Source organism: Lissotriton helveticus, chromosome 12 (assembly GCF_964261635.1).
Source record: "Lissotriton helveticus chromosome 12, aLisHel1.1, whole genome shotgun sequence".
In the NCBI taxonomy this organism is placed as follows: Eukaryota; Metazoa; Chordata; class Amphibia; order Caudata; family Salamandridae; genus Lissotriton; species Lissotriton helveticus.
This window is the reverse complement of record NC_136073.1, coordinates 394,670,221-394,696,098: the sequence shown is the minus strand read 5'-3', so window position 1 is coordinate 394,696,098 and position 25,878 is coordinate 394,670,221. Positions and strand designations below refer to the sequence as shown.

The 25,878-nt window shown below is 45.0% G+C and overlaps 1 protein-coding gene and 1 long non-coding RNA gene across 13 annotated transcripts in view; one reads left to right on the top strand and one right to left on the bottom strand.

The window, feature by feature from the left end:
- Positions 1-4,488, top strand: part of LOC144799900 (uncharacterized) — a 31,790-nt gene extending 27,302 nt beyond the window's left edge. Inside the window, exons 2-3 of the long non-coding RNA XR_013603901.1 lie at positions 4,213-4,275; positions 4,365-4,488. This is a non-coding gene — a long non-coding RNA (uncharacterized LOC144799900). The remainder of the gene's footprint in view (positions 1-4,212; positions 4,276-4,364) is intronic.
- Positions 1-25,878, bottom strand: part of LOC144799898 (uncharacterized) — a 390,901-nt gene that overhangs the window by 242,424 nt on the left and 122,599 nt on the right. For 10 of the 12 annotated variants that reach the window (XR_013603898.1, XR_013603896.1, XM_078671507.1 and 7 more), the window contains one exon: positions 4,813-4,954. The exons of the other annotated variants lie outside the window; for them this stretch is intronic. Coding sequence is in view for 8 of the 10 variants with exons in the window: in XM_078671507.1 (XP_078527633.1) it covers positions 4,813-4,954 (142 nt within the window). In the remaining 2 variants the exon portion in view is untranslated. The remainder of the gene's footprint in view (positions 1-4,812; positions 4,955-25,878) is intronic. 12 annotated transcript variants of the gene reach the window in all.

Here is a 25,878-nt window from a genome sequence, read left to right as displayed (position 1 = left end):
ATTTTAATAGGTAGGTCATGATTAAGAAGGATCATGTGCTCTCCTGTACTCATTTTATACTGTTTAGTTTATGTTAAATTGGGGACACATAATCTAGACAATTTTAATCGACAACATTTAGTTGTATTGTTGAATATTACATTTTTAGAAAACTCTGTCCTGAAGAAGGTGGTTTATCTTAATTGCACCGACACGCCGCTTTGACTTTTGTGTAGTTTTCTTGTTTATACAAACAACACAAGTGTGTTGTAACAATTGAACGTTTTAATATATTTCTATATTTTTTAAATGTTTGTCTCCTTTGACTATAAGGATAAATAAAAATTGTTTTGTACATTTTTAAGAAAAATCTTGTTTTTTCGCATTACCGTCTCTACAACATCTGCATGCCACTGTGAATTTCGTGTAATCACATTACATATCAATGTGATATCTCGTAATTACGTTTTTTAAAATTGATATATATGTTTTAAACCCTATTGCGATTGTACATGACTACGGCACAACACATGATCTGAATATTTTGCTAGGGACTTGTTTACTTTCTTCATCGGTAAATTACACCACTCCACAGTTTGTTTTTGTAAAGCCTTGGTAGGTATAAATAACCGTCCTTGTGTGTAACACATACATACTTCACGACTTTTGTCAAGAGATTATCCTCTGAAAACAAGGCCCCTAATATTTGCTCAGTAGGAATTATGGGGTCCATTAGGATGGCGGACGGACAAAGTCCGTCCGCCATCCTGTCGGGGGCAGGTACCGTCCGCCACAAGGGCGAAGGAACCGTGCTCCCAATTAGGATGCACCCGCCACAGTGGCAGGTGCATCCCGCATTTTTAACATTGCGGCGGACGGTGCTTAAAGCAACGGCCGCCGCAATGTGAAAAATACTTTTTGTGCGTTTCACAGCACAACATGACAGGCACCGCGTGGTTGCTGCCATGTTGTGCTGTGAAACGCAGGGGGGTACCATAGGTACCCCCCACCACCCCCCTTCACCCTGGGGGCCCGTAACGGGCCACCAAAGCAGGAACCGTATGCCTTTTTGTGGCGGCATTGCCACCACGGAAAGGCATTCCTCCCAGGTCATCCTAATATGGCTGGCGGTGTCTGATAGACACCGCCACCATATCAGGCCTTTTCCGCTGCGGTCTTCCCCTCTGACACGGTCCCCCCACATTGTAATATGGCAGGGGGAAGAAAGGTGGCGGACGGGCAAGGATGGCGGACGGATCGCCACCGCCTGCATGGCGGTGGCGATCCATCCGCCTTCCTAATGGACCCCTATATTGGGAGGGTCTAAAACTTGATCTGAAATGTCAAAGCTGTGGTGTGATAAGGCATCAGTCTCAACGTGCTGGCATCCTGATTTAAAATGTATTAAATAATCAGAATCAGAGAAAAACTGAGTCCACTGTAACTGCCACATTTACAAGGCCCTAGCAGATGTAAGGATATCTATGATCAGTAATGACTGTAACTGTGTGCATAAATTCTAGCAGGTAATGTCTCCATTCTTCAAAAGCCATTGTTATGGCCATTCATTTTCTGTCCCCTACAGAGTAATTAACTTCTGCTGGACTTAACTTGTGTGAATAATAAGCTAAATGATAGAGCAATCCTGCTTCAGAATGTCTCTAGGATAGCAACCCGCGTACCACCACCTGCGAGGCATCTGCTTCAACTATGAAAGGTTGAGTAAGGTCTGGGTGTTGAAAGATGGGTGCACTAATAAAAGCCTCTTTCAGTTTCTGAAACGCCTTCTCTGCAAAGCCTTCTCTGCTGCCTCATTCCAATCACTCCTTACTTCAATAGCTTCGTAATAGGGGCTACCAAGGTAGAAAAAAGATCTATAAAACATCTGTAGAAAACTGACAAACCCCAAAAGGTTTTACACTTCTTTCACTGATTTGGGGGTCCTCCATTGTAGAATGGCTGAGACCTTTTGAGGATCCATGCTAACCCCTTCTGCAGACAGAATATATCCCAAAAAGGAAATTTTAGGAACATTAAATTCAAACTTCTCCAATTTCACAAACACGTTGTTTTCCCGTATTTAATGTAGGTTAGACCTTTCATGATCTTTATGTTCAGACATAAAGGATGAGCATACCAAGATATCGTCAATATAAGCTACAGCAGAAACATCCAGAAACTCTCATAATACCCCATTATGAAAAATTGAAAGGCAGCAGAGATGTTACACAGTCCAAAAGGCATCACCAAATATTCGTATAAGCCAAACTTAGTACAAAACGATGTCTTCCACTCATTCCCATTTCTAATGCCAAGTGGTATGCCCCTCTCAAGTACTACTTCTTGAAAACCTTAGCATTCTTAACCTGATCTAGAAGGGTAGAGATTAAGGGAAAGGGATATTGATTTGTAACTGTTACCTTGTTCAGGGCTCTATAATCGATACACACACACAAATCGCCTCCCCTTTTTGGCACAAAAAATAATAAAGATGAGGCAGGCAATCTAGATGGCCTAACAAATCCAATGCGTAGCATTTCATCAATGCATTCTTTTAAAAACTGGGTCTCTTTCTGTGTTAAAGCGTAAATCCTACTACAAGGAATGTGTGCCCTACGGGAGGAGTTCTATTTCACTGCCTTATGGTCTATGTGGAGGGAGAGTAGTGGCCTTTTTTTATCACAAATGTATGCTAGATCTTGGTAACAAAGATAACTGACTCTTCAACCATAACTGCTACCATCTTCCCATCATCAGTAATAGATCCCTCACTGATACAACATGTCTTACAATAGGTAGAACGAAAAGTAAGAGAGCATTTGTCCTAATCAAAATCTGGGTTATGATTTTCCAGCCAAGGAATTTCCAAAACCACCTGAAACTGCGGAGCTTAAATTAGATCAAACCATTTCTTTATCTATGATTAGTCTCTAAATCCATCCATACAGCAACTGGGGAGTGAGTAATAGGACTGGACATCAATTCACTACCGTCAATAGTTTTGACTTCGTCAACCTCCTTTTTTGGGATGATTGGTATAGCATATTTTACCACTAAAGACAAAATCCTAACATTTCCAGTGGCTCCTGAATTTATCAATAACTGACAATTGACCGAGCCACCTTTCCAAGTCAACTGAGCTGTTACAAAAAAGTGACAGTAATAACGTACCAAAGTAATTTGTGCCAGGGTTCATGAGGCTGAATGACAAGAAGGAGCCGAAACTCATGCCTCACCTAGTCTCGAGTCTAGTCTCGAGCCTTCTGATATCCAAATCCCCCTTTTCGTTTTAAGTTTCAAAGAACATTCATGTAAAATATGACCTTTATTCCCACAATACAAACAAAGCTTCAGTTCACAACGCCTTTGCCTTTCCTCCTCACTTAATGGGCCTTTCGTACTCCCGATTTGCATGGGCTCAGGGTCTTCTTCAAATGTTGTCCTTTTTTCTCTGTGCACTACAACCTTGATATCTGACCTTCCTTTGTCCCGAAGGGGTTCGGAGTGATAGTGATACAATTTTACTACTAAATCAATGCAGTTCTCAGAAGGGTTGATAAATTGGGCTAACAAATCTTTTAACTCGTCTCTGCATCCTCTATAAAACAAGGACCTTCTTTTATTTTCAGGCCAACCTGACTCAGCCACCAACCGATTAAATATAGTCATATAAGACATAAGGTCTATAATACCTGGCATAAATTGAGCAACTCCGTATCTACCGATTGTATTAAGGAATGACAATCAAATAACTTCTTAAATTCTGCCTTAGAGAAAGTGTACTTATAGAGCAGGAGGTCAGCCGTTCTACTAATGGAAAGGACCAGGTAGCAGCTGTACCACCCAGATAAGATTCAAGAAACGCAACTTTCGATTGCTCATTGAGAAAACAAGCTGGCTAACACATGAAATCGTTGAGGGCTCATAATACTGTCAGGCTCTAATCTGGTATGCGTTTTTTCAAGAGTGAAATAGTCATCCACTAGAACACTCCCAACATCCGGGTCAAGCTAAAAATTCTCTTTTATTAGGAACCTGGCGGTACAGTACATGTGTTCGCAGGATTTGAAACTAATTAAGCACTTCTTCATGCCTTATATCCAAACTAGTTTTCATACAGACAATATAAATAATACATGTAATATAAGTGAATGCTGCCTTAGTATAATGACGTACTTAAATATCATTCATTTATTCCAAATAAAACCAATAAATGTCCAATATATATCTTAGTCTCTTTTATAGGACGCCCTGCAACCAAACAACCCCGCTCCAGAAAACAAAGAACACAATCAGGTAAGTTATTTTCCTCCGAAATATTGAAAGCGCTTTTAGTGCGTCCCACACAAGGAATTTATCAAATCTCTGTGTTTTGTCCTCTCTAGGTCTTGTCAGCAGCATTGTGGCCACATGAAGCGAAACAAGACGGGAGCCGATCCAGGATGTCAAGCGCACAGCATCTCCCCACCCGACGCCGGGACAGCAGGAAGTGGAGCCACAACAAAGCCCAAATAGCCAAGGACGCCAGGGAAGGACGTTGACCGGAACACTACCAGGTAAGTTTGTAGAACACAGGCAGGAAGTGTAGGATGTTGACTGGAGCATCACCAAGTAGGTTTGCAGAAAGCAGGAAATCACGTTGATGACAAGCGGCTTCCTGAAGGGGAGTGCGCAGTCTTATAGGCTATTCGATCCTCCACTTAAGGGAGCTGCAATATTCTGGACCTGCATTCGGGCAGCCCCGACACCAGGAGTGATGACATCATTTAAGGATATACGAAATAAATATGGAATTTGTAAAATCTATGTCAGTTCAATTATATCATAGAGTACCTTATCCCAAACAATTCCATCAGGAACCGGAACAGCTGAAATATTCACCAGGGAAATGTCTCTTCGCACTTTGTGTGATGAAGAATGAGGTTTCAAAATCTTGTTTACGAGTTCAACAGCAGAGCATTCTGGGAGATAGTGTCTGTTCAGAAGCAAGAAAAAGGCTGTCATAAAACCAATCTATAGGAAGTGGATAATGTATGTCGTTTTGAGTCAAATAAACATTTCACATGGTCCTCTTTGTGGAGGTGGGTCTGAAAAATCTGAAGAAAAATTAACAAAGTCGAGAAAATAGCCAGAGGCTGTTCGTACAAATGTGAGAAGCTTATAAAGCAGTGTAGAACTGGTCTATTACTATAGTGGTGGTACTTCATAGAAACCTTCATTGCCTGCTCACAGAATTGAAAACTGTGTCGTCATGCATGACGATTGTATGGTATTTGCAGATGTAACTGGAAGTAGTGACACTTCAGTGTTAGCTGTCCCCAGCCGGAAAGAAGAGGCTTCATTGTCAGTGAATGCTTTCAATGAGACTTCCCGTAAGGTAGTGAGAGGAGGCAGGTGGCTACCAAGGCGCCCTGGAGGCATACTATTTGAAAAGGCCACATGATGTGGTTTGATGAGATCAATAGACATACATCTCTTGTGTTTGTTACAAGCAAGAAGGGGTAAAAGTGCAGTTCTTGTACCTTCAGCAGTCAGGACAGGCACAAGCACTCTTTAAGAAGGCCTGAACTCCTTCTTGTCAATTATTTTCTCCCGTACTAGATTCCTGATCTTTAGAATCCAACCGGAGTTGCCAGTGCTTCCTTCACTTCACCAGTGATAGAACATTTCTGTTGGACATTGATCTGAGCGTCTCAGGTCTTGCAAAACATCCAAATGTTCACTGACATCAAAAGGCGTTTCTCCTGCCACTGTACTGAGACTATCAAAGTCGGGAACCTGCATTTTAACAAAATCACAAAGGGAGGCCAGCAGAGATTTAAAGACCAGCAAGAGTAGACTGCCCAATATAATACTTTGCAACGCAGTAGACCCCCTTGGTCTAAACAATGAGAGAAAAGTTTATAGAAAACAAAGATTTAGCTAAGGTGGAGTGTTCCTTTTATAGGACAATTTCCTTCAACCACCAAAGGTGGCATGCTTCATCATTGGGAACCTCCTTGCACTGTGATCCCTGGTCTACATCATAGCAGGTTTAATCTTTCATGTGGTGTCTTGCTATTTAACAATGACCTAGAGACGCAAAAATAAAAGTGTTTGCATACTCTGTAGCCAGTTTTAATTCACCTCATTTTCTCACACACTCTGTCCATCACACCACCTGAGTTCATTAAAGGGTATGTAATATACTGAGTGGCGGCCGCTAGGTTTAAGAGGGAGGGGGCGGATGGGACACTCACAGCCATGCATTCACATGCATGCACGCACACACACACACACACACACACACACACACAAACACATCCATTCACAGCACTGATTACCAAACATTCATACATACACGCACGCACGCACGTACCAAACATTAATCTTTTTTTAAACACAAGCTTACCTGCAGCTCTCCCTCGGAGGTCCCAGGAGCGTTGGGACTGCTGCCTTCCCTCATTGGCTGACCTGATGTCAGCCAATGAGGGAAGGCAGCCGTCCCAACGTCATCACAGAGTGGGATGGGGTCAGTGAGACTGCTGACCCCATCCCACTCTGTGATGAAGTGTCACTGATTGCCACTAGACCCTGGGCACTTCAGGGCTGAAAACCGAAGCGCCCAGGTGCGAGGCAATCAGTGACGCTTCCCCTCAGGGGAGGGTCTATGGGAGCTTTGCAGAGCTGAGGAGGTCACGCCCACAAGTGCTGTGACTTTCTAAACCTAGCAAAGTTCAGCTCAGGCAGCCATGAGCCTGTGCATTTAAAGCATATCTGGCTCCTGGCTGCCTGACTTGAAAATGAACAGTGTCCGTAGGCTGACCTTTGTTCAGCCTGAGAGACACTGTTCGTGAGGGGCAAAAGGTGGAGGGGAGTGGCCCTAAGCCCCAATGGACCAGCTACGACTGATTATACTTTTAAAAAACATCCGCTGTAATCCTCCCTCTCAGTGAGGTGGGTTGTAACCTGCACCGTAACTAGGCATCATGGTGCAAGGAGGTTCCCAGTGACAAGCATGCCACCTTTGGTGGGTGAGGGAAATCGTCCTATAAAACTATACTCCACCTTAGCTAAGTTACGTTACTTTATTTTCCATAAACTTTTCTCTCATCATTTATACCCAGGGGTTCTATTGTATTGCACACCCACATTTTAACCCCAAATAGGACTTCATAGGGAGTACGACCACTCAAGGATCTTCTAAGCACATTATTTAAGGCTCTTTGGACCCCTCACAGGTGGTGGACCCAACTGCGACCTGAACCTAAGACTCTAGCTGTTAAAGACTGCTTTAAGTCATGGTTGGAAGATAGGGTGAGGAATAATGCAGTCACACCCAATTTTTCCATGGTCTCTCTGTAAGCACTAGAGGTGAATACTGGACCCTGGCCCAAATGGATTGTGGCTACTGCATGTGTGCCAATAAAGACTTGCAAGTCCTTTATAACAGTTTGAGCGTCAGCCGATCATTATGGTCATACTCGGGGGAATAAAGAACAGAAATCCACTGCCAACATTATGTATTTGTAAGACCCATCTTAGTGTAAGAGTCCGCAATGGTCCCGAAAAATACAAGCCAGAGGCTTGTTTGAGATCAAGAGAGATGTCTGTGGTGGACGAGCTGTGGTGGAAAGTTTTATCTGCTAGCAAACGTCAAATGTAAGGACTTGGGGGAATAAGTATGAAGCCATTTTCCCATACGCAAACGGGCCAATTCTCCGAATTGGCCTGTTTGCGAACGGGAAAAAGCCTTTTGCGATGTACCATCCCAAAAGGCCCTCGCACAATAGGGAATCACAAAATTTGCGATTCCCTATTGTGTGAATGCATTTAAGGAATCGCAAATTGCGATTCCTTAAATGCAATTCTGGAAGTACCCACGCTGTGCGATTTTGCCTTTAGGAATCACAAATTAACACCAACTTGAAGTTGGTGGTAATTTGTGATTTCTTTGAAAAATGCACCTTTTTGCATGTTTTCAAAGTGTCATGTGGCGCACATACATGCCCTAAGGGTATGTATGTGCGCCACATGTGCACTAATGCTTATCTCAGGGGTGCAACAGGGTGTCCATTTGACACCCTTGCACCCCTAAAATTGCATTCGCAATTTGCGAGTACCTAATGGGTACTCGCAAATTGTGAATGTCTTCCCATTCATTCCTATGGGCCTTAAGGCCCATAGGAATGAATGGGAAGATATTCCTTAATTGTGAATCGCAATTTGAGATTCACAATTAAGGAATACATAGGGATCACAATTAATATTGCGAATCCTACATACATTGCCTTTTGCAAGTCCTTAATAGCGAATCACTAACATTCGCTATTAAGGACTCGCAAAACACTTTCTTGATACATATGCCCCATAGTCTTTAATCTGGTTGTAAAGACCTGGCCACCAAAAACGTTGCTGAAATAGTGAAATTGAAGGAGCAGATGCTGGACCCTGTGCTACTAGGATCAGTCCTAACCTGCAATCTGAAGTAGGTATAACTCTATCCCCCACTCCGGGAACATGAGCAAATGGGATGTCTTGAGCACTTAACAGGTAGAAGTATTTCGGTAAGAGTTCCATTGCGCGCAGCATTGCCAGCTGCCATAATGTCTCGGGTTATTCTTGTACTGGAACAAGTTATTGCAGCAACTGCAGCAGTTTGCACTGTTGCTTCCGCGGCTTCGTCAGCCACTGAATTCCCGGCAACGTGTATTCCTAAACGTCGATGGCTGTGTGTGTGTATGACATTAGCCTGTGGCAAGCTTGCTTTAAGCTTAGCCAATTGTTCCCAAAGCATCTGATGCCTGATAGTATACCCTTTGGAGTCTCTGAATACAGTCTAGCCCCAGTAGTGTAAATACTCATTGTAAGAATGGACACAATAATACGAATTGCATACTAAAAGTGTAAGGAACTCAGGATCTGTATTCTCAAGTGCCAGAATTAGAGCTTTGAGTTCAGCCAGCGGTGTTGTGCAAATCGCCAAATAACTGTGTGTATGTTTTATGAAGTGGAATTCTCCACCCCCCATCTTACCCTTTACTGCCGCACCAGCGGAAGAGTATTGAGTATTGGTGCTTTGTTCCTACTGCAGGATGGACAGAACCATCAGTGTAGATTATAAAATCATACTGATATAGAGGCATAACTTAATTGGGCAGAGGATATTCATGTTCATATTGAAGGTAAGCTAGAGTTTGAAGTGTAGAGTCAAAGACATAGTCTACATCTGTTGCTGTGAATGAGTTGGCCCATTGTATCGAACTTGAATGTGGAAGAGGTGTGGCGCAGCGGCCAGGGCGACTGACGCCAGACGCTGGGGATCACGGTTCGATCCCTGGCACCGGCGGCAGGGGTCTGCCCAGCACCATGTGACTCTGGGCAATAGCTTGCTTAATCTTCCCGACGGCCCCCAGCACCGGGAAACCTACGGGTAGCTGTGCGCTTTACAAATACAAGATTATTATAGACATAGCACAATGCTTGGTCATCAAAGTCTTTTATCAGTTCTGTTACACGGGCTGAAAACAGCTTAGGAATATTTGTATACCTTTGAGGCAATTGACAGAATTATTTTTGAGAGCTTAAAGCGCTAAATGCGGTCAAGTACCTGCTTTCCGGGTCTATGTTTTGGCAGAAAAACCCATTTGAAATGTCAAAATTGGTTTTATAATTTTTTATATTGTACATTAGTGCCGCACTATGTGCGTTTTGTACAGGAAATGTGTCTGTAGCAGTGTACAAGTGTCTGTAATCTAGGACAGGGCGATATGAATGATTTGGTTTTATTACTGGAAACAAAGGATTATTCATTTGTGAGGTGCAACTTTCTATTACACCCTGATATTCAAGCATTTTAAGTATTTCTCTAACCTGTTTCTTGGTATCATGTTTAATAGGGTATGGTCTTTGTGGCTGTGGGATAGACCTCATAGGTACATTGTAGTAAGGAGATCCTTCATCTCAACCCACGTGGTTGCGGTATAACGCAGGAGTTTGTGCATAGGCCCACTCCTTGGCGTATGTATATTTTTCTGATTATGAAACAAGGTCAGAATAAACTGTTAAAATTACAGTTTCTCCCTTTGGGCAAGCCCTAACAAACGCAGGTGGCCAATCTTTTTTAGCCAAGAGATTGTTGTAGCCAAATGACAAGCTCTCCCAAATGAGAACATTGATAGTATGTTGTACATCCCCCTCCATCTGGAGTTGCAATTCATATAATCTTGTAGTCCTCAGAATTGCACTTTGATTGTCCTCCTCTCCCCAATCATTTTTCCGATGACTCCTGAAAGGAACGAGAAGGACCTATATCAGTATCCTGATACTAATCAGGCTGCTTAATTGAATCACTGTTAAGCAAATGATAGTACTTTTCATTGGACTCCTGTTGAGGAGACCCATCCCGTGTTTTAGTTTTTCTTTATTTTTCTTACTATCCCACTGCTTGTTTGAAGACTCAGGTGCCTGCTTCAAGTTATCCTTTTCAGAATCACCCTTAATTTGTGGTTTATTTGGTCTAGCTCCCAAATTATCTCTACATATAGATGTATAGGTTTCCTCAATAAGTTTAGGTAGTTTGCGCTCCTGACCAACCAGAGCAACCTTTGTGCGTCGCTGGCATACAGCTAACACTGCTGCTTCCCCTTTTATAATACTTAGTTTGAGGATACCTTGGCAAAATTGCCCATTAGTTTCATCCCTTAATCCAGGGCATGGACTGCCCCGTAATCATTCTGATTTGTTTAAGCACCTCAGGCAAAACAGCTAATGAAGGGGTACCATGAGTTCATTACTGCAGCAGAGACTGTGCCCCAAGTGGTGTAATCTTCCACTGGTGAGGCCATCCCCATTGGTAGGAATAATGTGAGAATTCTATGTTTTTCTTGGGGTCCCAAGTGGGGAAACACTGTTTCAAGCTGAGTACTTTTTTGTGCAATCCAGAATGGAATCTCATCCTGTCTAGTGGGAACTTTACCCATTATGGCATTAATGGTTACTGGACTAATTCCAGGCGTAGCCAATCATGGTTGTGCATCTTGAGCAGGTCTTTGTGAGATCGCTGTCATGGTTCGCATAACGAAATATACTAGAAGTTAATGAAGTGTGACTAAATCTCAGGATAGTTCTCCCAGAACTACGTCTGTAATGTTTGCCATATCTGGATATGGGTTGTAACCAGCTAAGACTTTTCATGTTGAGCACTCATTATTGAGAGGACCTAGTCTGACATTTTTTAATGTAGGTGTTAAGGCGCCTAGGAACCAGTTCTTGTGTTCCTGATAAATGAGTGGGATTTCTCAATCCTCATATGCTCTATATTGATGATTAGAATACCTCTGTTTTGTACCCTATGTGGGCCTCTACCACGTAGGTAGCATCCCCTTATTTATTTATTTTAAGGTTTTATAGAACACAAACCAGAGCCGTGAGGGTATCAGAGTGCTTTACCAGATTGAAGGGTGGTAAACAATAGATTTAGGAGGGGAGGGTACTATTGGGGTAAAAATAGGTAAATACAATACATTAGCAAAAACTAGCAGTACAAAGTCCTGGATACTTTTGGGATAAAAAAGATAGGTGGATACAATATACAAGGCAGTTGCAGTAACCCATTTTGTAGTAAGATTTGAGTTAGTGAATGTCTCCAATCAATTGGTAGAACCACCTGTGCAGGATCAGTCATTTAAGTATTTGGAATATATGGAATTTAGAGAGGGTACCTTTGTGGGGAGATCCTTTTAAAAGTTAAAGCTTGAACAACCTACAGCCAGAAATAGGGGTTCCCTACTTGGCCGAGTAGAAATTATCCTTAACACCACGGACGTCTCCAGTTAGTTGGTGAGTAGGGTTTTTGGGCACACAAAAGAAAAACTACTCCGGAGACTCATTAAATAAGTACCCAAGTAAGAATGTTTGTGGTGCTATATCATATGGTTCATACCTTCTCAGCAGAAGTGTGCTTTTGTTGTACAACATAAACGTCAAAACTGTGTGAGATTGAGTCCACACACACACACCATCAGGATATGTTGGCTTGAGTCTTAGCTAGCACAAAGTGTGCCATCTGATTTCCTAACATGGCAACAGGTGATATGTGCAACCTCAGAACATGACAACCCTGACTCCCCAAGGTAATCAGGAAAACAGGTCTAGAACTATTTTGTTTGGTAACTCATGCATGCCCAAAGATAAACACAAGAAATACTTGAATTGGCATTTCAAATATTTATAAAGCAATTCGATTCTTGAGTAAAAGACGTGCTGTAATTGATTGCATAGAATATATGCTTGCATATGAACATACTTATAGTTATGCTCATACCTAGCATTTCTTATCCTAGTTTGTCTAGGGTGGGTGACTCTGCCAGAATCCCTACGGGTGATCTAACTCCTCAGTTACCTGTGGGTATGTTTTCATCTGGAAGCCAGTCTTGCTGAGAGCTGAGCACCATCCTTCTCAGGAGGTAAACAGGATTCAGCTGGGCTGGAATTCCAGCATAGTGCAACAGACCATGCCCAGATTTTCCAATTGTGCAGCCACTGTGGACCACTGCTGTTGCCGTAGACTGCTTGACCGAATACTGTTGGGCAGTGGTCTGCGGACCTAGTATGCACTGAGTTCCCTGCCACTGCAGTGAGCAGCAAAGTGGTGTCAAAGCGGTGTCACCTAGGGGCGCTAGAGGGCGCACAAGCGGAATGGCTGCTTAGTCAAGTAGCTCCCGCTCCTTGGCCATTTATCCGATAAATATCCTCTGCCACAGGGTGAAGAATCATCGATTTCACCCCCCATTTGGTGCAGGGGGGTGCCCTCGACACTTGACGTGAGTTTGGGGCCGCTGTGTGGTCCAGATCCAGCGGCGGAGCCGTTTGAAATTTCACCGCCAGCCTGTGCGGTGACCGTGCACGGAGGTACCCGGCTGTAGAAGACAACGCGATCCCGCGGCTGGCCACGAGGAGACAGGCCGAACTTGCGGATGCATGCTCGGTGCCTGGACGACCTCTGTGTGGGACCTCGAGGACGTCGTGTGGTGCCATTATCCTTCTGTGCGCCTTGCCCCCGGCTGGAGGACTGACTCGGGGCCCCCCTGACCGGAGGTGAGACGTTGCAGAGAGCGGGGGAGCCCGGAGCGGTGCAGCGGCCCCTGGGGCTGTGACGGGACGTCGGACTCGAGCGGTGCCACCCACGAAGCGGAGCGAGCTGTGAGGTACCCGGGCCGGGGGAGGAGGCCGCTTCGGCGATCCCTGGGGACGGTGGGGGGGCTGGAGGCGGCCGTGCCTACCGGACCTCCGGACTGCGTGTGGGCCTCCTGCCGGCCGGCTCTCTCGCGCGCTCCCTACATTGCGCTGGAGGTGGCTCTGACCCCGGGGGCCTCGTGGTCTGCTTTGCCCCTCCCTGGCGATTAGGGGAGCCTGACTGTATCTTGCTCTTGGGCTGCGGGGGAGGACTGTGACTTTGTTCTGCACATAGTGGACGCTGCCTTCCAAACTTGCCATGTGCTGCCGGCCTTTGCACCTACCCTCACGATCTGGAGGTGCCGGTCCCTGAACCACTGCTGCCGCCGGGCCTCGTGACCTATCCCCACCGAAGAAACCACAGGCGCGAAAACTATCGGACGACCTATAGCACCCCCGAGCTGTGCCCGCCGTGCAATAGAGGAGCCTCGACTGACACATACAGCGCGGCATTATCACTGTGCATTTGCGCACCTACTATTTGGGATTGTGTCGCCTCCCCCTCGGCGGACATCTGGTTGCACGGCAACGTTTGTGCACGCGGCGGCGGAGAGGCCGCGTCCAGCCACCAACATGGTGCGACCAGAAAATCGCCAAACAAAGCTGAGCTTTGATGGCCCCAAAAGAGGCGCAAAATCGGTACCTGCCGATCCTGGGACCAGTGATACGTCCTCGAGAGCCGCTGCTACGCCTACTAAAGATCTTGACCTCCATAGCCTATTTCAGGAGATGAGACAGGGATTTGCCACTGTGGTGGAAAAGGTTGACGGCGTCACTGCCAGGCTAGATGCCCTGGTTCATAAAGTGGATCGTCACGAGGAGCGGCTGACAGCTACTAAACAACGCATATCCGATAACGACGATATCACTTCGACTCACACCACACAATTGGCCAGGATGGAAAATTTGCTCAGAGTCATAGCGGCCAAGAACGAGGATTTGGAAGCCCGCAGCCGACGCAACAACATACGCGTCACGGGCATTCCGGAATCCACGGACACGGGCAGGATGGAGCTCTATGTCGAAAAACTACTCAAAGGCTCGATCGGGGAAGACGCCTTCTCTCCTCAGTTCATCATCAAGAGAGCACACCGATCATTGGCACCTGTTTCCAAGCCCGGACTGCCGCCTAGGCCGATCATCGCTAAATTGTTAAATTATCTAGATCGCGATGCCGCGCTGAGAGCGGCCCGCTCTAAGCAGACCCTACAATACAATGGCATTAGCTTCTCCATATATCCGGACTTCACCCCCCTGGTGCAGGACGAGCGGCGCAAGTTCATCCCCGTGAAAAAGAAGCTGCGAGAGGCTCAACTGGACTATGCCCTACTCTACCCGGCAAAGCTGCGGATCACACATCAGGGAAGCAACGTTTCTTTACGAACCCTCAAAAAGTTGAAGATTTCCTGAAATCGATCCGTAGAGATCGTAGGGAGGGACGCAACGCTGCGGCGGACCTGGAGGACGAGGACCTATCTTCAGCAGCGGGCGGACACTGAGCGCTTGTGCCTACTGAACTCTTTGGTTTACCTGCGTTATCGTACACTGACTCTTGCTTCGACTGCACGGACACAGAGACGACCACACACGATGGACCCACGCTGCCCCATCACTCCTGTGGTATCGTAATCCAAGGACCACTCTCCTGACCCCGGCCTCCACCATGGGCGGTACAGACTCGGAGGCCGTGGACGGGGGACGTGGCTGTGCGTACTTTATGCTGTGTCCCTACAGGGTGTTCCCCATGCGCATCTTTCTGTTGTTGACGTTGTTGCAGAGGTTGAGGGGAGGGGGGAGGAGGGAGGGACAATGGGAGGGGAAAGGTGGCTACTGGCATGATTGGGATGCTGGGGTGGGAGGGGGGTTGGGTTGGTTCCGAAAGAGGCTTTTATCGCTTGGAATGTTTGTTCCATTATTGCATTGGCATGAGTATTTATATCGGCCACTTAGAGTAGGTTCTGTCTCGTCGCACAGGCCAGAACTGGTACGATTGCTATTCTTCTATCTATGGCTGCTTTAAATGCTGACGCGCAATTGAACTGTATGTCATGGAATGTTAGGGGTCTCAATGATGCCAAGAAATGTCGCAGTGTCATCGCTTATCTCAACAGACACCATGTCCAGGTAGCCATGTTGCAGGAAACCCATCTGTCACCACAGGGGACAAACACATTTGCGAGCAAGTGGGCTGGAGCCGCACCTTCTCCTCATACTCCACCTATGCGAGAGGAGTCGCCATCCTTTTAGCACGTAACCTGCCGTTCCATAAATGCGGGGAACTGGTGGATGGCGAGGGACGATATGCTTTGTTGTGGGGCAGACTGGGTCGGGACACCTTCACATTTGTTGTCAGCTATGCCCCTAACGTAGATACACCCGCATTTTTTACTACCTTATGGGGACGGATCATGGATGTAGGCTCGCGCCACGTTGTCTGGGGTGGGGATTTCAACCTAGCGTTGGTACCACATCTAGATAGGGCGGATGGAGTGGGCAGCTATAAGCCCAGGGCGCGCGAGGCGCTAGAGGGAGTGATCGGGGAGGGCGAACTGCTGGACATATGGCGGCACTTACATCCCCATGGAAGGGAAGGCACACACTTTACCTCATAAACGGGCACATGGGCACGACTGGATTATTTTCTCCTTACCAGAGGGATTACTGGAGAAGTGTTAAGGGCGACACACTTACCACGAACTTACTCGGATCACAGTCCTGTACTACTACACATTCGCGTTCCTGGGTGGGATAGCCCCAGACCACACTGGAGACTCCGGCCTGAGATCCTGTTGGATAGTTTGTTCCGAATTGAGTTGGGCGAAGAGATAGCTGCCTTTTTCCCCAGGAATAAGGGATCGGTAGATTCAGTCAAACACATCTGGGAGGCCTTTAAGGTGACCGTTAGAGGATACTGCATTTCCAAAAGCTTTGGGGTCCTGCGTGATATTAAAAACACAATTCACAAACTGGAGAGGTAGCTGCGAACACTGGAACTCCGCATGGTGGCGGACGATAGCCCTGACATACATGCTGCTTTTAGGGAAACATTGACACATTATGAGGAAGAGGCTGTTAGGGAAGCTATGTTTCGTGGGAAACACTGGCAGGCCAGAAAATACTGTGAGGGAGATAGGCCTGGTAGGGTCCTTGCCACACTCACGTGGGCCTCACGGGAACGCAACACCATACTTGAAATTACTGACACGCACGGGTCCACGGTCAGGGACTCGGACGAGTTGCTTACTGCCTTTACATCTCCCTATCACACACTTTATACCTCTGACACTGTGCCCGATACATCTTATGCTGCCTATTTGAGGGATGTGGCGCTCTGCTGGCTCAGCGATGGGGATAGGGCGTTCCTGGCAGCTCCCTTTGAGCTGGATGAAATTCGCGACGCCATTATGTCCCTCAAGAACGGCAAGGCCCCCGGCCTCGATGGCATCCCTGCTGAATTTTATAAGGCATACATAGATATTATGGCCCCTGTCCTCCGAGAGGTTTACGAAGAGTCGCTGTGCGATGGCATCCTCCCTGGCTCCATGCGGGAAATGGTTATTACTTCCCTCTTAAAGCCCGACAAAGATCCCAGCTCCTGTAATTCTTATCACCCGCTTTCCCTCCTAAATTGCGACGTCAAGATACTCGCTAAGGTCCTGGCTACCCGTTTCTCACTACTCATGTCCCGGATCGTATTGCCCGATCAATCTGGGTTTGTGGCTGGTCGCTCCACCTCACATAACCTCCGCACTCTTTTCTCCCTACTCCGCACTGTACACCCCGACATGCCGGTCGCAGCTGTTTTCCTTGATGCTTCCAAAGCATTCGACTCGGTCGAATGGCCTTACTTATTCTCTGTATTAGCTAGCATGGGGTTCCCGAAACTCTTCATATCCTGGGTCCGCCTACTCTACACTCGGCCCACGGTGAGAGTGCTGATCAATGGCCACCTATCGCAGCCAATCGACATTACAAGAGGCACGCGCCAGGGATGCCCCCTATCTCCCCTCTTATTTGCTATGGCCGTTGAACCTCTTGCCTGTCGCCTACGTCAGCTGCACCGGGAGGGGGCGATACAATGCTTGCAGCGGCAAATAGATGTGTCCCTTTACGCGGATGACATCACGCTTTATGTTAAACACCCTGAGGTGCACCTTAACCCCCTACTCCGAGAATTCGTTGTTTTCGGCAGAATGTCGGGTGTACACATTAATTGGTCCAAGTCGCAATTTTTCCCTTTAACGGAGGCGGTTTCCGATTTCCCCCTTGACTATCCGTTGGAGTGGTGTCGGACTGAACTGCGATACCTGGGGATACAAATTTCCCAAGATAAGAGCGAAACTCTACGATCCAATTACGGAGTGGCGATCACCAAATTAGCCTCCACAGTTGATCGTTGGATCACCCTGCCGCTTTCCATCACCCTGCCACTTTCCATGGCCGGTAGAGCATCCCTTATAAAAATGGTGATTCTTCCCCGCTTCCTATATCTCTTCCTCAGTATCCCCTATTATCCAGTGGCTTTCTTCTTTAAAACCTTGAGGTCGGAACTGGGGGGGTAAGAGCCCATGGTTGAAATGGTCCACGCTCACTCTTCCATATGAAAAGGGAGGCTTTGATGTCCCTGACTTTGAAGCTTACTACCAATGCGCACAGGCACAATTTGCATACCACTGGCTGGCCCCTACCCCTTTCATGCCTCACATTGCGGTGGAAGATTGGATTGTACATCCTATTCCGCTCAGTGGGCTGCTTCACTGCCCGGAGTCGTCCATACCTACCTTGAACACCTCGGTATCATGTACGCTTGACGCATGGCGTCGTATTGCCAAAAGCCTGCCTGCCGCCTGCCGTATTCACCCAGACTGCCGCTGACTTTTCATCCTGATCTTGCCCTGCTACAGGAACAGGGTTTTCGCACCCTTTGTGCGAAGGTACGTATTGCTTGCTGGGGTGACCTATTCTCGAACGGCCATTTCAAATCTTCAGAGCTGTTTTTTGCATCTCATAGCCGCACTCCACTTGACGTTTTCTATTATATGCGCCTGCGCGCGGGGATGAAGGACATCTTACCTGATTTCCCCGAAGAACCTGACATCCTGCTCCCACTCCATCTCCTACTCTGCTTGCAGGATGGGACACATCTGGTCTCTGGCCTATACCGTCAACTCAGGCCTGCGGCTCCCGTGCCTGTGACTGGTGCCCGGGGGCATTGGAGTGCTGAGCTGACTGCTGAACTAACTGATGAGCAATGGCAATATTGCTGTACCCTCACGTCTCGTATCTCAGCAAGCAGCAGACTGAAAATCATACATTACAAATTCCTACAACGGATATATTACACGCCTGTGCGGAAACACAGATTCGGACTAGCGGACAATGATCGATGTGGGCGTGCCGCGCCGAACACGCAGATTTTCTATACTTGGCATGGGGATGTCCTCAGGTGCAGCAGTACTGGCAGCAGGTAACGGACGCCCTCATGGCGATGACGAAGGGCACTGTGCCTATGGACCCCCTGCTGGCACTCCTTGGGCATACTCCGCATATTCCTAAATCTTGTCGGAAATTTGTCGATACAGCATTGCTCTTGGCTAAGAGACGGGTGGCATGCCGATGGGGCCGAGGCAGAGCGCCTAAATTTAAGGACTGGCTAGCAGACTTGACCTATTGTCAAGAACAGCATACTACTTTCGCGGAACTATTACCGGTCATGAGTCGGACTAAGGATATCTGGGACCCCCTGGTGGGATACTTACTTGCACAAATAGATGATGAAGATGCCCCCGAAGAGAGCCATGCTAGTGCTTAGCGACACTACAGAGATTCCAGGTATAATCACAAGACTCATTCATACATATGCATATCCCCTCTGGGTGGTATCTCCTTGCTCCCCTGTTGTGGGTTCCCGCCCTACCTGGTGCACCCCATGTGCTGCTTGCAACCACTGATCTCCCCTTCGGTGATACCTGTCCCCGTTGCTCTATCTGGGGCACTTCCATGCTACCTAGGACATATACTCGCTCCTTACATATTCACTGACACTCCGTGACACCATACATGTTGCTCTCTATAGCGTTGATTATATGCTGCCAGATCTCTTGTTCTATGACTGTTTAGATGAGTATGACCTTGCCTATCTATATTACCCTATTGGCCCGTGCCTTCATATTCGAACATGTATATAATGCCTCTTAGTTCGTTTGAATGTTGGGAAGTTTTATCAACCTAAAAAATCAGTAACTGAAAACACTGTTCTGCTGCAGTATATCCTCGAGTACCTAGCAATGTGCTGCTGCTATCGCCTGATACTGTGTTATGCTGCCGGGCCTCCGGGATGCCGGTCACAAGGCTGTGTTCTATTTGTTTGTCACGCTGCCAGCCTCCGGGTTGTAGGCACAGGAGGCGGCGTACTGTCTGTTTTCCTATGCAATAAAGCAGTTTTGAACTAATAAAAAAAAAAACGGTGTCACCTAGGCAGCGGTTTTTAGGCACCAGTGACCACCCCCACTAGCCAACTGTAGGAAAGTGCCTATTCTTGCATGGTAACCCCCCACTTTTTGCCTACTGTCTGATGCACTTTGACTGAGTGTGCGATGTGTCCCTGTCCAATCAGGTTCCCAGGGCCTGTGTTCTTTCCCAAATCTGAACCTTTGTTTCCACAATTTGCACATCTCTGGCCCACGTATAAGTCCCTTGTAAAAGGTACCCCTGGTACCAAGGGCCTTGTGACCAGAGGGGGTCTCTAAGGGCTGCAGCATGTATTGTGCCACCCTCAGAGACCACTCACCAAACACAGGCCCAATGCCAATGCAGACTGTGTGATTCGGTGCAGACAGAACTAAAGAGTCGACATGGCATACATTCCTGTGTCCAAGTACGTGATAAAATGCACTCCAATTGTACTTCATTTGTTTCAACATTGCTCTACCCGCAAACATTGTTTTAACACAAAAGAGCTATATTTCTATGATAGTATGTAAAACTTTCCGGGTTTTTTTTGTGCACCAGTTGTACTCTCTACGCATGCGCAGCCTCATTTCCAAGCCCATGTTTCTTTCTTTTACTTCAAGTTCGCCAAGCAAAGCTGTCCTCATTTCAGGTATTAAATTTGCCGCTTTCTTTTCCCGGGCCATGTGTTTCATCCGCTGCTATATATTTGTAATATATTAATAATCATATTCTATCTATATTTATTTGAAACGTATTGCCGAGGCGCCAAACGTTGATTACATACTCTGTCCACCACCATTTTAGTAGTTTTCTTCCGTTATTTTTATTATACCTGTTACTTTCATTTTACCCTCCGCCTATCTTCTCTGTGATCGATGAGATTTCCTGCCACAGACACCACAGTGTTTGTCCTTGGCCTCTGATGTTATCAGACTTGGTCACACACATACCTAAAAATTAATTTGAAGCACGTAAGCCACAGCCATTACAACGCGTGTCCGTCACCACAAAGCCATTATCATGCTTATGCCTTTATCATGCATGGTAAATGTATACTAAATGTAAAAGCAAGCATGGTAAAGGCATGCGTGGTAAAGCCATATGCGTGCTAATGAATTTGTGGTGATGATCACGCGTGGTTATGACCATGTTGTAATGACTGTTTTCCCCCAGGACACTGCAAGAATCGGGTCTGGGTGTGGCAGACTCCTGGGCCACGCAGTCTCCCTCACACTATATAGAAATCTTCGGGGGGTGGTCGTTTTCGTGGTTTGAGGGGCGTCATTGAGGCCCACACAGTTAATTTTGTAGGGGGGTAGGTTTGCACGCGAAAATGTCGCAAGAGATTTGTAAATGCGGTACACATTGTTTTACTTTGATTTCCTTTCTGTTGTAGTCCATCCAGAGAAAATATAAGTTATTGTACAGACAGTACTTTTCAACCCTATTGTCAAACATCTTACTATAGTATTTCAAATTATAAATATTATTTTTGTTGTGGACCGCCCCCCCCCAAAAAAAACCCAAGTATATTTTTTTTATTAACTTTTATTAAAACAACAATAACTCTAAACATAACTTAAAGATAATGTAATAAACAACTAGAAAACTAACTTTAATAAAACAGTATTATAAACAAATTGTGATGTGGACTCCAAAAGACGTTGGGTAGGTAATCCGCAAAACAAAAAAGAAAAAAAGAGTTTAAAGTTATGTAAATATGACTAAATAAGGTGAAGCATTACAAGTGAGGGTAACACTACGATTTTACGTGTGCAGTGTGCCTAGTACATTTCACTTCTGTTATAGTCCCGCGTTCAAGTGGTGTCTATATGGAAGTGCCTACTGCGTTACTAACACAAAAGTGGCACAAAGGGATTGTAAATACGCCGACTTATTTCTAATGCATTTTAATGGAGGCATTGTATATCCAGTCCGCTGTGCTTACCTTGTATAAAAACTGCGGCCACCGGAGTTCACAACTTCAATTCAACTCTGCTTCTACACGTCAAAGTAGACAGCAGTGTCTATAAGTTTAAAAGAGAAAGAGAAATTATGTCACATAGAGTGAGAGAGAGCAAGAGAGAGAAAACAACATTCAAACAGTCTCGCAGAGTCTGGAGTTGAGATTTTTTCTTGAAAAGTCAGACGCAGATTTACAAGCTCCTTGCACCACTTTTCCCATGTTAAAAGTGACACAAAAGTGGCACAATAAGCTTTTAGATCTGTTTCTCAGACTGTTGTAACCTATCTGTTGTCACTGCTTGGAGGTAATTATACATTTCTACACAGTGAAGCTGCTGCACACTACCCATTCTCTCCTTTCACAAATAATTTGTTGTTGTTTCAGAAACAAAATTCTTTGCTCACCTAGTGCCATTGGCGTGATTGAAAGAGGGTGCTCTATGTGTTGAAGAAGCCTTCACAGTAAACAAGAGAGTTCACCACTTCAACTCAGATAAGGTTGTATATAGCAGACTGGAGATAGCAGCGTCCAAAACTTTAAAAAAAGAAAGAGAAACGATGTGAGAGAGTAAGAAAGAGAAAGAGAGAAAAAAGGACATTAAAACGTGGGAGAGACACACACAACAGGGGTGGGGTGTGCCTGAAGCCAGAGGACCAACCACAGTCAAAAATATCGGGGGGCTAGAATTTTTTTTTCGGGTGGGGGTTAACTTCAAGGAAAAAGAAGAGTGGAGCTGCAGGGGTTGTAAGCGGGGGGGACATCAAAGCCTCATTAACAAGCAAAATGTCTTTAAAAGGCCTGAAAAGTACTCAGCTGCGACTGTGTGTGGGCCTTAGGAAGCCATCTGATCCTAGCTGAAGCCCTGTTAGCCCAATGTGTGTTTTGCGCGCCTGCTGCATACTACACATTCTCTTGTTTCACAGATAACTTGTCGTTCTTTCGGAAACAAGCTTCTTTGCTCACCTTGTGCCATTGCTGTCATCCTTGTTACATAATGCATCATGAAGCTGTACATCTAAAAGATATTAAAAGAAAGATGTTATGATTGGTAATTGTTACTATATTAATTTGGAGTTAGATAACATCGCGCTTTTATACACGTTCCTTCTCACATTTCTACAAACTGTTTGTATTGTTCCGGATCTTGTCTGCTACAACCCTTAGCCTCCCTCCAATGCGTACTCAAGTCTCACTGCTCACCTTTTCGTGGAAAAGACACCTTCTGCATGATGTAGTCCCGATCTCCAACAAAGAAGTCTCATATATGGTGCTGAGTCTTGATATCTCTATGGCTAACGACATACTCCTGCTCCCATCATCATCATGGCAGGTTCTTCACCCGCTCAGTGCTTCGGGCACCACTAACTCAGTGACCAAAGAGGCCACGCATGTAGTAGTGGGCCCCTTGTTTGGTACTTTGGGAACAACTCTAAAATGGCGTACAACACGTGCGATCCGTCTTTTTTATACATAGGGTCACGTGTGTAGTGACAAATGTGCTGGATGATTGTGGTGTGGGTGTAAACCAGCTATGAGGGAGTGTGTATGTCGATCTGACAACTAGACCTGCAACTAAGAAATCACTACAATGGAAATCTGGGCCTTGTACTGTTGTTGTGCTTTCCTGGTAGCGTAAGTACAGTAGGGTGTACTAACGTATTCAGTCTTGATTAATTTACCACCTCCCCTAGGGGCTTTTAAATGTTGGGAGAGGGGTTAATAATTGTGCTGACTTTTCTCCTTTAGCGTGCAGTACTATATTGTTTTATAAAATGTATAACTCTTCAAACCATCTTTGCTCTTACGACGTACGGCCGCTATTTTGGTAATTGCTTTTATAAGTAATATACGCTTATTTAAAGTTTTTTAAAACTATTTTCATGATTATCCCAGATAATGTCTTCCCTTAATATGTACATTAAATACATAAATATATGTTTTTGAACAATTAAAATCTTTCGCGCGTACGCGTACGGGGCGCCGTACAGGACGTCACGCGGGATTTAAGAAATTTGTTTTTTTTTTTAAACGCGAGGTACCCGTTTTGGGCGGGAAAAAAAAGCGCACAGCCCTCTTTATTGCTAATTATCCTCCAGGGGGGGCCAAATCCCGTGGGCAATTTTTTTTTCATAATGGGGGGCCCAGAGGGTCCCCCATGCGCGGGGATCGCTACCCCCAGGTCTTTAACTATATGTATGCGGGGGGGCTCATGGCCCCCGGAGTTCCGGGGACCACCTCCCCCTCCCACCCCCCCCACGAGGCCCCTTCCCATCCCAGGCCTCTTTTTATTAAAAAAAAGTGCAAGAGGGTTGTAAATGTGGTATTTTGCTTTCCTTTCTGTCTTGTAGAAGATCCAGTGTAAATATAACTTTTTTTTTGTACAGCCAGTACCTTTCTGCCTGTTACCATAGTAACAGTTCATGGATCACTTGCGTGAGTACAGAGGTTAGAAGTTCACCACAATATGTTGCTAATTGAAATAGTTACTGTGCTGGAGATTTATGTTTATTTTTTTCATAGGAACCGTTAGTCGTAGAAGAAGTCAGTGGAAATATTTTGTAAGCGATTCCTTCCTGTTCGGGGATTATTAGGGTAACGTGCTCCAAGCGGGACTTTACGAAGCTTAATGTTCATTTGCTGTGCGGAGCAACATGGACATTTTATTGGCTAAAGTGTTCCGAGCACAAGTTTGCTCTTTATTGGGTGGGAACGGTTCACTGTTGTCAGTGATATTGTAATGCATTTTCCAAAGGAGTATGGGGAAAGAAAGTAGTAGAGGGCAGGTTAGGAACAATATTAACTCTGTACAGTGGCCATAAGGTGGTGGAGAGGAATTATGAGGGAAACAATTTTTTTGATATGTTTCAAGGGCCATTTATATAATTGTCATGTGGTGTATAAATCACGGCGGAAAAATTATAGTGTCTTGCGCTCTATTTTTTATCAAGTTTGTAGGTGACATACTTCTTAGGAGTACTATTTACTTATAATGTGGTGTTTACTTTCCTGATGGGGAGGTGTGGTTGCGCAGCAAAAAAATCAGTCTAGGTTTGAAACAGTTTTTATTAAGCAAATACAAATAAACTTTCTTCAGAAACTGTCGCTGTATATATGAAAGGGGTGACAATTAAAAATGGAATTTCATAAAATATCAGTTAAGCGTGGCCATCCCGTCCTTTTTTCTGCTATAGTTTGTGAAAGTGTTGCCCCAAATTCTTGATAATGTAAGAGGGCATCAGTTACTTTTAGATAAAGTAGAATAGAAGTGCTACAACAAACACTCCTGCAGATCCCAGATCAAAAGAACAAGTAAAAAACACTTAAATACAAATGATTTCATATTACATAGAAATGCATGCATTATTATTTTTCAAATTTGTATTCTGTACAATTCAGAACCGTGCTGTCGTAGTGCTTAGAGGTTTCAGACTGTTCCGCTAATAAATCACATACTCACTAAAGAATATATAGGATGGTACTCTTATATTATAAAGTACAGGTCCTATATATTCTTTAGGGAGAAGGTGAATAGGAATCCCAAATAAGAATAGAAATTAGAAAATAACATTCAGAAATGTTGGGTTTATTAAATATTTAAAGTAACAAAGTATGCATGATAGCTATAATTTTTGTTCTGCTGTTTTGTAAAATATGGTTCTTGAAAAAAATATCTGATCAAGTACTTTTTAATATTTTAAAGTTATATTACAGATGGCGCTGAAAAATCTCTCGTTCCTCTTCTGTAGCAATAGGACAATCTATTATAATATAACGATTGATACCATTGTTACAGTAGAAAGAAAAGGAAAATAAAGTTATGTATTTAACAGAACATCCATGATGAAATACTTTCGAGCGGTAATTATTACTGAACTTCTTTTCAACGGGAGGTGAAAAAGTTTGACCTTCGTGGTGATGGGTCATAAACTCCTCTGAGATCATGACGGTGAGAATAATAATATGTATATATTCTCACCTCACATGATCACAAGTGGAAAATAGACTGAAAACCGCAAGCCGGTATCGTTGCTTAGTGTTACTCTTTGTGACGACGGATCGTGAAATCCACTAAGATCACCAAGACTGTTAATGTTATAATATACATATTAACAGTATGTGATCTCTAGGGAAAAACACAATAATAAGTGGAAGATGGTGACGTTGATTGTAAATGTTTAGGGTTTGCGTCGACGGGTTACCAACACCTCTTAAGCTAAGAACAGTGTCAATATTATAATATAAAAACTCACTATATATAAGGTGAA